Source organism: Prosopis cineraria, unplaced genomic scaffold (genome assembly GCF_029017545.1).
Source record: "Prosopis cineraria cultivar Desert tree isolate PC_DT_omini unplaced genomic scaffold, ASM2901754v1 PC14, whole genome shotgun sequence".
Taxonomy (NCBI): Eukaryota; Viridiplantae; Streptophyta; class Magnoliopsida; order Fabales; family Fabaceae; genus Prosopis; species Prosopis cineraria.
In genome coordinates this window covers 29,109,865-29,121,630 of record NW_026555345.1, presented here as the reverse complement: position 1 = coordinate 29,121,630, position 11,766 = coordinate 29,109,865, and the positions used below count along the sequence as shown (strand labels likewise).

The 11,766-nt window shown below is 33.0% G+C and overlaps 2 protein-coding genes across 2 annotated transcripts; both read left to right on the top strand.

Moving 5' to 3' along the window:
* Positions 1-317: 317 nt before the first annotated feature.
* On the top strand, positions 318-3,292 carry LOC129293881 (probable polygalacturonase). The gene is made up of 6 exons (XM_054932004.1): positions 318-440; positions 816-1,130; positions 1,562-1,682; positions 1,796-1,970; positions 2,071-2,141; positions 2,273-3,292. The coding sequence occupies exons 1-6, from the start codon at positions 405-407 to the stop codon at positions 2,971-2,973; spliced, it is 1,419 nt and encodes a 472-aa protein (XP_054787979.1). The 5' UTR covers positions 318-404; the 3' UTR covers positions 2,974-3,292.
* A 4,713-nt stretch (positions 3,293-8,005) lies between these two features.
* Positions 8,006-11,181, top strand: LOC129291970 (probable polygalacturonase). Its single transcript, XM_054929459.1, has 6 exons — positions 8,006-8,067; positions 8,457-8,777; positions 9,768-9,888; positions 9,998-10,172; positions 10,264-10,334; positions 10,468-11,181. The coding sequence occupies exons 1-6, from the start codon at positions 8,032-8,034 to the stop codon at positions 11,163-11,165; spliced, it is 1,422 nt and encodes a 473-aa protein (XP_054785434.1). The 5' UTR covers positions 8,006-8,031; the 3' UTR covers positions 11,166-11,181.
* Positions 11,182-11,766: the final 585 nt, after the last annotated feature.

Sequence of the window (11,766 nt, the reverse complement as noted above, 5' to 3'; positions counted from 1 at the left end):
CCTGAAACAGATGCATTGTGCTTTCAATGGACGTCATTATGTACTTTTATTATTTGATCGTTACGTCGAAGTTCGACGTCATATTGATTCCGAAAACAACTTAGTTTTCTGTAAAAAGAGAACAAACAAACTAAAATCTTGGATAATATACCACGGACGATATACACTCCATTAGATTTGATTTATTAGACAAACTAAGAAAGATTTTTTTTAAAAAAATGAATTTGACCACATTACTATTAATGTCATGAGATTTTTCTATAAAAGGTTCAGAATATTTTCCGTTTCTGGTGCATTCACAAATCACAATCCTCAAATCCTCTTTTGTAAATTGCGCATGCCTTCGTCTTTCTCAGTGTCTTCCTCAGAAAACTAGAACATCATTACAGATACTTTCTCAGATCATGAAATCGCTATGTCTAGAGAAAAGAAACTCCTATGTAATTATCTTCCCGTTCGCTGGAGCTTGTCCGATATATTTATCGGCTATGATTATGCTTTGATTCATGGTCACTGTCATTTTTAATGTATAATATAAATCATTTTTCGTTTCCCCAGGTTTTGTTTTTAGATTTCTTTTCACTTTGTTCATGAACCCTTTTCATGTGTATTGTTCTCATTCCGCAATGTTACTCGCTTCATGAGAAACTAGCCAAGTTCCTCATATGAAGTTTGATTGTTCATGACTTGTTATAAATTTTATATTCATGATAATGACAATGATTCTTACATGCACTTTTTGTTTTCTTGAACCTGACATGTGAGAAACAAATCTTGTTACCCGTTGCATCTAACAATGTCTTATTTTTCAACAGATTATTGGGATAATCTCAATAGTTGTGATATTGGGATCAGTAGAGAGCAGAGTGAGAAGATCAGGGAAGATAGAGTATTCTGCCATTAATTGCAGAAAGCACAGTGCAAAGTTGACAGATTTTGGAGGGGTTGGTGATGGCAAAACACCAAACACAAAGGCCTTTCAGTCTGCTATCAGTCATCTGAGCCAATATGCATCTGATGGAGGAGCACAGCTTATTGTGCCACCTGGCAAATGGCTCACTGGCAGCTTTAATCTCACCAGCCATTTTACTCTTTTTCTCCATAAAGATGCTGCCATTCTTGGATCTCAGGTATCCTCATTGTTCTTTCGTTGTCAATTTTTTTAGCATATGAACGAAATATTTTACAGTCAAATATACTAGGGGGGGATTAAAATGGTACAATGTGAAGTACTCGATCTTTGACCATTGAAAGTTTGTCAATCTAAATATGGTTTCTTGTTATATTAGTTAAGTGTAACTTGTTCTCTTATTGTGTCAAATATTTTTTTAGAGAGAATTACATCCAAGCCCCATACAAAAAAAAAAAAAATCAATATAAGGTTTATTGATATCTGAACTAAGGCCATTGACAGCTGATTGTATTGTCAATGACCTTAGTTCAGTTATAAATGGGCCTTGTAATGATTAATTTTTTTATATGGGACTTTAACGTAATTCTCCCTCCTTTTAACTAAAAATTTTAAAATACTACCTCTAACATAGCATAGTAAAATTGGCAGGATGAATCAGAATGGCCTAAACTACCTTTGCTACCGTCTTATGGCAGAGGAAGAGATGCACCAAATGGAAGGCTTAGCAGTCTGATCTTTGGAACTAACCTTACTGATGTTGTAATCACTGGTAACTACTTAGATCAGTTTCTTAATCATTAATTAATGACAACAGCCTTTTGTTACTATGTTCATGTCATATATAGTGGTATTTACAGTGACCTGTTGCAATTTGGTAATTAGGTAACAATGGGACAATTGATGGGCAAGGATCTTATTGGTGGGAGAAGTTCCACAAGGGTAAATTGAAAGTCACAAGACCATACCTGATTGAGATCATGTTCTCTGATCAAATCCAGATCTCTGACTTGACTCTGCTTAATTCTCCTTCTTGGTTTGTCCATCCTATTTACAGCAGGTTGGGTCATTAATCTTTCATATTCGTTATGTTCAAACATCTCATAGATTGATTACGTTCATAATTATTGCTCTTGTTCTCTGGTTGTCTATAAATGCAGCAATATAATAGTTCACGGGTTAACCATAATTGCACCAGTTGATTCTCCAAACACAGATGGCATAAACCCTGGTAATTTGTTGATAATTCTATTACATGCATGTCTCTTCTTGTTTCACATGGCAATGAAAGTGGACAAAATCTGCACTTGCTGAAGTCTCCCATCATCTCATTATCATTTTTCTTCCTGCTTTTTGTAATAGATTCATCTACAAACATAAAAATTGAAGATTGTTACATTGTCTCTGGGGATGACTGTGTCGCTGTAAAAAGTGGCTGGGATGAGTATGGAATTAAATTTGGGATGCCAACTCAACATCTCATTGTTAGAGGGCTTACCTGCATATCCCCAGATAGCGCAATGATTGCTTTAGGAAGCGAGATGTCTGGTGGCATCCAAGATGTTAGAGCTGAAAACATCAATGCAATCAACACTCAATCAGCTGTTAGAATCAAAACTGCAGTTGGGAGGGGAGCTTATGTGAAAGACATATTTGTTAAAGGAATGACCTTAAACACTATGAAATACGTGTTCTGGATGACAGGTTCTTATGGGTCTCATCCAGATCCTGGATTTGATCCCAAAGCACTCCCAAAGATAAGTGGAATAAACTACAGAGATGTTATAGCAGATAATGTGACATACTCAGCAGGACTTGATGGAATTTCTGGTGATCCTTTTACGGGAATCTGCATTTCTAATGTGAATATCAAATTGACAGAGAAGCCAAAGAAACTCCAATGGAATTGCACTGATATTGAGGGTGTCACAAGCAATGTGACTCCTAAGCCTTGTGATCTGCTGCCAGAGAAGGAAGAGAAATTTGACTGCCTTTATCCAAAAGACAGATTGCCCATTGAGAGTGTTCAGTTGAAGACTTGTTCTAGTACTCTCTTCTACTAAGAGTATTTCGCTTTAAAAGTTGGCTCTGGTATTATACTTCTATCTAAGAGGATATTATAAATTAGAAGATATTATAAGTTATGATTGCCATATACTGAATCGGAAAAAAGGTTGTAGAGTTATTATCAATGGATTTTGGTGGGGAAATTTTTAATTTTGACGGCCTGCATTTTTATTTTCATATTTTATTTAAAATAAAAATACGAAAAGAAGTTATATTTAACGATAAATTAAAAAACAATAATAGAGTAAAAATAAAGAAAAATCTGAAAAACATCGATCAATAACAAACAATCCTTACTCTTGAAAAGAATCATTTATGCTATCACTCTTTATCTGATAAAAGGCTTTAAAAGTTGTCTCCTTCCTGTGGAAACTGCATAAATGATATGCTCTTCAGTTCCCCTGAACCCAATATATATATATATATATATATAACGCATGGTCACAGAAGTATAGATCATTCTCATAAATATTTGCGGTAGAAATATATAGAAGACTTTATTTCAGTGGTTTAAGTGGACAAATTACAAGCAACATGATTAAGTTCCATATAGTGTTGGAGGTTGTGAAAGTGTTTCAGCTGCAACTACTTGTTCTACGTGAAGTGAAAAGGAAAAAACTGGAAGGTTAGATGGCGTGGGGAGAAGAATGGGTTATTCTCGGTAAAATCTGCGTATAAGATGATTACCTCTGATGAACGACATATTGGATGGGAGAAAATCTGGAAGGTTAGAGCCCCACTTCGATGTCGAACTTTTTTGTAGCTGGCTTATCGTGACAGGTTACTTACTAATCATGCCAGACTACGACGTAGCCTCAGTAATGATAGGAGATGTCCTATGTGCAATGAAGAAACAGAGAGAGTGCTTCATTCCCTTCGTGACTGTGGTCATATACAACTCTTGTGGAGAAGACTTATCCCTCGATCTGCGTGGACTCGTTTCTTTTCCCATAACCTGAAAGGCTGGATTGTTAGCAATATCTCCGCGAGGAGTCGTACCTCGAAGACGGAGTGGGGAGTGATGTTTACGATCATAGGTTGGGGTCTTTGGCAGAGACGTAATAGATTTACATTTGACCATAAGCTAGCTAACTTGCTTGGATGATATTGTGACGCATACCAGAGCCATGTCGTCTGCTGCTGATGAAGCCCATAGTAGTTTGAATAGGCATACCTCTACTATCGTCAGAGTTGGGAATAGACTGGAGGGGTAGAGACCACCGGCTATGGGTGGGGTGAAAGTTAATGTAGATGGTGCTTATGCCTTCTCAACTAATGTTCTAGCTTGTGGTGGACTGATACGTGGGGACCAAGGTGAATTTTTGCATGGCTTCATTTCTAGACTGAATGGAGACAACTGTTTGACAGCGGAAAGATGGGCGTGCTTGCTTGGGCTCAAACTGGCATGGCATTGTGGTAGTCGAAAGATTCAGCTTGAGACTGATTCTACCGATGCGTTGGCTGTATTGCAACATGAGCCGAACCCAGAATATCATGATTATGATCTGATTATCGAGACTCGTCAAGTTCTTAATGGAGAGTGGGAGGTGAAGATTCAATTTATTGGGGGAGTTCATAACAAAGCGGCAGATTTTCTTGCTAAACAAGGCATGAGGGTTCACCTGGTTTGCATAGGATTATTCAACCGCCTGATGATCTTCATAGGCTGGTTGTCTCAGATTGGCCTGATCAGCTCACTAGGGAGTTTGGTTAGGTAGCACTGTTTTGCTACTTTTTGTTATCAAAAACACAAAAAGAAAAGGAAAGGAAAGGAAAAAAACTGTTTCACATGAACTGTAGGGTTAATGAAGCTTATCTTTACACTTTACTCATTCTACTTGTTCAGTTTGTCTTCATTTCACTATTAAATTTCCGGTATTAGTATGAGGATTACTCTCTAACTTTTAGCTAAGATCTACTCAACCATATCGCAGTCTTTAGTGCCATTATGGCAAATGATATTAGGTTCAGTGTTGATTCTTTACCAAGTCTGTGAAACCTTTTTTTTCAGTTCTGCCATGTTTGTTTCTGGTGGTTCAATTGTTAGATTAGTTTCAATATTCCATCATTTTAGCGGAGTGTGTAGAATTTCACTGGTTTCAATTGATTATAAGTTATAACCCATCTGTTATTAGTGTAAAGATGATCACATATATGCTTCTTTTTTTTTTTCCTCTTTAAATAGTAATACCTATATTGCACAGATGCTGATATACATGTCGGATGCGATACGTCAATGCTTTTTATTTTAAAAAATATAAGATATGATATATTTGGATATAGGCAAATATATTTATAAAAAAATCGTAAAAACGTTAAAAATATAATTTCAACTTAAAAAATATCCAACCTGACATATATATATTCCCTCCGTTAAAAAATGTAAGGTATTTCTAATCGAATCTCGCTCCTTAATAAAGTAGTTACCTTCTTTTAAACTAATTCTATTTTTTTTATATTTATCCTCATTAAATACCCTATAATAAATATAAAGTCATTCATCAATAGAAAAAATTTTTAAAAAAAAGCAATAATTGCATCTGAAAATACTAAAAATGCTTTACATTTTTTAACATTCAGCTCCTCAAAAAATGCCTTATATTTTTAAACGGAGGGAGTAGTTCTTTATAATAATACCAAGCAAAACATAATTATTAATTATACTTTTATTTAATCTCTACCTAATTACCTACCACTTAGTCTCTACTAATAGTTTCTTACTTAGGGTTTATATGCCAAAAGATTATATTCATACATTTTTATAATTAAAAAATATAATCTTTATCCTTTTATTATATATAAAACTTATTTTTTAAGGAAAATTCAACTTTTGACTTTAAAAGTAAATCACAGAAATATACTAGAAACAAAAAAAATTAATGTTGCAATATTTAATAAAATTTAATTTCTTAAAAATAGCCTCAAAGTATTAGCTTTAAAGTATCAATTCACAATCTAAAAATATTGGATATGTATTAAAATTAAAAATAATATTTTGATATTTTATGGATGCATATGAAAAAGTATCATTGAGTATTAGTATCAGACATAATACCGATATAAATATGTGAGACAATTTAAAATATCGATGCTTCATAAAGTGGTACTTATACACCGTATTAACAATATAAATAATCTTGAGTTTTTTTTCTCACATTTGAGGGTTTCAAGATGAAAATATTTACACTGACAGATCAAAGTTTAAAATTATTATGAAAGATTGCGTAAGATTAAGCATTTAAGTAGGCAAAGAAACTCCATTTCAAAATCTCAAATTAGTTCTTTTATTTTTAGTAAATGGTTAGGTTCATATATTGTGCTGAGTTTAAAATAGTAATAAGTTATAGCAATTTTTTAATTTCGAAAAGGTTATGGCAAGTTATACTATTCATTACTTAAAAAGAGAACATTTTTCTAAAAGAATCAAATTCCAGAAGTCAATAGCAAAAATTATAGTCATGAATAAAAAAGGTATTGTTAAAGTATTTCAAATTTATTTTTATAATAAAATGCATATTTAATTTATTATATTTTTTTTCTATCATTAATATTATAATCAGTTTATATTCAATGTCATCTAATTAAATATCATATTTTTATTAAACAGACGATAAATAACATGGCGCACCCGTTTTGCCATTGATTATGATATTAATGATAGTAGAAAGAAAAAATATAATAAATTAAATATATATTATGTTATAAGAATAAAATCAATTAAAATAATGTTACATAAAATTTTATTTAAATGACTTGGGACATTTTAATTTGACAGACTACAGAGCGCACGCGCGCGCAGAGAGTACCTGATCATATCTTGAACATGACTGCTTCCAATAGAAAGAATTGTTAGTAAAAAAAAATTGTATTTCAAATCTTCGGATGGAAACATAACAAGAAATTAAAGATATACTATATTCTAAAAATAATGACACATAAAAACAAAACAAAAAAGTGTAATTCAAATTTTTGGATGGAAACATAACAAGAAATTAAAGATATACTATATTCTAAAAATAATGGCACATAAGATTTTATTTGATTAAATTGGTATAACATGACATATTTGTACATTGAGTTCATGCAAAAAAATTTCTTGAATATTTAGTCTTATATATTTAATATGCTTTTATTTAATTAAATTAAGACACATGCATTTTTTTTATTGACTAAGACATACTCCCTCTATTCAAAAATATAAGACATTTTTAATCGAATCTCACCCCCAATAAAGTAGTTACCTGTTTTTAAACTAACCCTATCTTTTCATATTTACCCCTATTAAACACCCTATAATAAATATAAAGTTATTATTAATAAGGGCACTTTTGAAAAAAAGACAATGATTCACCTTAAAAGACTAAAAATGACTTATATTTTTTAACGGAGAGAGTATAAATTTTTATGTATTAATAATATTAATAATATGAGTTTGTTATAGGATAAATATATATAAAAAAGTTAAATTTCTTGATTTAATTTAAAACAAATAACTTTGATTATATTATGCCTGTCCTTTGCTTAGTTGGATATCTATTTATTTCCAAAATCCAAACGAATCATAAGGTCAAAATTCAAGGGGACAAATGGTCATGCATGAACAAAAATAACGGAATACTGTAGTTTCAGTGCACATCATTATATACTTTTATTATTTGATCGTTATAATTTCCATGTATCTTCTTCTGTGGCACCATTTTTATTTAAAAGGCAACTTTATTTTTCTGACAAAAAAGAGAACAGACGAACTAAAATCTTGGATCCGATATCACTGACGAGATACACTCCTTTAGATTTGATTTATTATTAGACAAACTGAGAAAGATGTTTTCAAAACATGAAATGGACCATATTAATGTCATGATATTTTTCCATCGAAGGCTCAGAAAATTTTCCGTTGCAGGTGCATTCACAAATCACCATCCTTAACATCCTCTTTTCCATTAAAAAAAAAAAAAATCCCCTCCAAATATATATTTATATATTGCTCATGCCTTCTTTTTCTGTGTCTTCCTCAGAAAACTAGAACTTCATTACAGATCATTTCTCAGACCATGAAGTCGCTACGTCCAGAGCTCAGAAACTCCTATGTAATTCTCTTTCCATACCTAGGAGCCTGTCTGATATATTTATCAACGATGGTTATGCTTTGATTCATGCTCATTGTCATTTTGAATGTAATACATAAACCACTTTCCCTTTCTCCAGGTTCTGTTTTTTTATTTCCTTTCACTTTTCATGTCTTGTTCTCACTCCACATTGTTACTTGCTTAATGCTTCATGAGAAACTAGCCAAGTCCCTTGTACATTACATGAAGTTTCACATTTCATGACACGTGAATTGTACAACTTGTTATAGATGTTATATTGATAGTAATGATAATGATCCTTAGATACACTTGTTTATTTTCTTGAACCTGACATTTCAGGAACATTTCATATTAACCATTACATCTGACAATCACTGGTTTTTCTACAGTTCATTGGGATAATCTCAGTGATTGTGATATTGGGATCAGTAGAGTGCAGAGAATCAGTGAGAATATCAGAGACGATACGGTATCATGCCATTAACTGCAGGAAGCACAGCGCAGTGTTGACAGATTTTGGAGGGGTTGGTGATGGCAAAACATCAAACACAAAGGCCTTTCAGTCTGCTATCAGCCATCTGAGCCAATATGCATCTGATGGAGGAGCACAGCTTATTGTGCCACCCGGCAAATGGCTCACTGGCAGCTTTAATCTCACCAGCCATTTCACTCTTTTTCTCCATAAAGATGCCGTCATTATTGGATCTCAGGTATCCTCATTGTTCTTCTTTTGTTGTCAAATATTTAGCATGTAAGGTCCCATTTATTTACTAAAAGAAATAGAATGAAATTAATTAAAAAATAAAGATAAAAATAATATAATCAAAGGGGATAGGTGAGTACATTCATAAGAGATAGGGGTAATTTAGTTCATGAAGTTGGAAATTATGATTTCTGAGATTTTTGGAAGATGTGATAATTCTCATATTTGTAGCATATATTAATGACTTTTATCATATTTACCATGGGAAGAATTGTGATTTACTTTATTTTTATCTTGATTTTCTTCAATTCATTCCTTTCTAGTAACCAAACAAGAGTTAAATGAATTTATTTTGATTTGAAAGTGAACTTTACCTTTTCCTTAATCTCACTTTATGATAATTCAAACAGATTCTAATAGTGTTATTTCATTTTTAATACACCACTCTGATGCACTCTATGATACCAACACCAGTTTTTAAGGTCACAAGATCTAGGGAATTGTTAAAAATGTACCATGGGGGATTGAAATGATGGAACATGAAGTACTTGAATGATTTTTGAAAATTGGAAGATTTTGCCTATGAAATATAATTTCTTGGTACAGTAGTTCAAGATCATTTGTTCTTCCACCAAGTCAAAGATTCTTTTTTTTTTTCTTGGAAAATATAATTTTATTCCCTTCACTATGTTCGAGTTTTGCTATAGGCCCTGCGCTTTTTTTCCTGTGTTCCATGTCCATACACTTTTCTCCATTTGCACCTTAAGCCCCTATAACATTGCTTATGGAGGAACTTAGAATTAAAAAAAAAAAAAACAAGTATAAGGATCTAGAATACCCAAAAAAAGTACAAAAACCTATAGCGAAACTCAAGTAAAGTGTAGAGATCCAAAGTTATGTTTTTTCTTTTTTTTAATTCCAATTTTTGAACTGTTTAAAAAAAAAGCACTGAAACAATTTTATGAATGTCTCTAACATAGCATAGCAAAATTGACAGGATGAATCAGAATGGCCTGAACTACCTGTGCTACCATCTTACGGCAGAGGAAGAGATGCACCAGGTGGAAGGCTTAGCAGTCTCATTTTTGGAAATTACCTTACTGATGTTGTAATCACTGGTAACCAGTTAGACCAAGTCATCATTAATTAATGACAACCTTTTGTTTACTGTGTTCATGTCACATACAAAGATGATAATTGCCTGACCTGTTGCAATTTGGTAATTAGGTAACAACGGCACAATTGATGGGCAAGGTTCTTATTGGTGGGAGAAGTTCCACAAGGGTGAATTGAAAGTCACTAGACCATACCTGATTGAGATCATGTTCTCTGATCAAATCCAAATTTCTGATTTAACTTTGCTCAACTCTCCTTCTTGGTTTGTCCACCCTGTTTACAGCAGGTTTGATAATTAATCTTTCAAATTCATTATCTTTATGGACTGATTATGTTCATAATCATTGCTCTTAATCTCTGGTTGTTCATATATGCAGCAATATAATAGTTCAAGGGTTAACCATTATTGCACCAATTGATTCTCCAAACACTGATGGCATAAACCCTGGTAATTAGTTGCTATTTCTATTACACGCTTGCCTGTGCTTGTTTTACATGGTAAAATAAAAGTGGAGACAATATGCACTAGCCGAAAACTGCAATCATCCAATTATCATTGTTCTTCCTGCTTTTTGTTATAGATTCATCTACAAACGTTAAAATTGAAGATTGCTACATTGTCTCTGGTGATGACTGTGTCGCTGTAAAAAGTGGCTGGGATGAGTATGGAATTAAATTTGGGAAGCCAACTAAACATCTCATTGTCAGAGGGCTTACCTGCATATCCCCAGATAGCGCAATGATCGCTTTAGGAAGCGAGATGTCTGGTGGCATCCAAGATGTTAGGGCTGAAAACATCAATGCAATCAACACTCAATCAGCTATTAGAATCAAAACTGCAGTTGGGAGAGGAGCTTATGTGAAAGACATATTTGTGAAAGGAATGACCTTAGACACTATGAAATATGTTTTCTGGATGACAGGTTCTTATGGGTCTCATCCAGATCCTGGATTTGATCCCAAAGCACTCCCAAAGATAAGTGGAATAAACTACAGAGATGTTATAGCGGATAATGTGACATACTCAGCAAGACTTGATGGGATTTCTGGTGATCCTTTTACAGGAATCTGCATTTCTAATGTGAAAATCAAACTGACTGAGAAGCCCGAGAAACTCCAATGGAATTGCACTGATGTTGAGGGATTCACAAGCGATGTGACTCCTAAGCCCTGTAATTTGTTGCCAGAGAAGGAAGAAAATTTTGACTGTCCTCACCCAAAAGACAGATTGCCCATTGAGAGTGTTCAGTTGAAGACTTGTTCTGTTACTTTCTTCTAAGAATATTTGCATTAAGTTTGGGCTCTTGTGTTATATCACAGAACTTTGGTAAACAACTCTGGAGCTTAGGAAAATTAAAGTGTAACGGGGGAGTAAAGGTGCCGAAAGAAGCTATAAACTATGTAAAGCCATGGATCACTCATACTACGTTCGGCCGGTTATAATCTTATTACTAAATGAAATTTGACCTACTTTGGTTTAGGCGTTTCATTTATTTTATAGTTATAGTGCGAAGTTGTTGTGCTTTATCACATAAAATTATTCCTTTCATTTAAAGAGCATATAAATTATGACTGTCATATACTAAAAATTAAAAGCTTGTTGCAGTGTTATTGTTGTATAATAGATTCGTGTTGGTCAATTTTTGGCAAAAACAGTTAAAAATAAAATAATAATTTAACTACAAATTAAAAAATAATAAGAGCAAAAATAAAGACAAATGTGAAAGACTTTAGAGTAAATGTGCATTTTTATCTCTAAAATATTCTTTAAGGAACACATAGTATTTTAAACTATTTACTGAAACAATTTTGTCTTTAAACTAATTAAAATGGAGTATGTTTGCCCTTGTTGTCAAATTCCTAACATTGATGATTGAAAA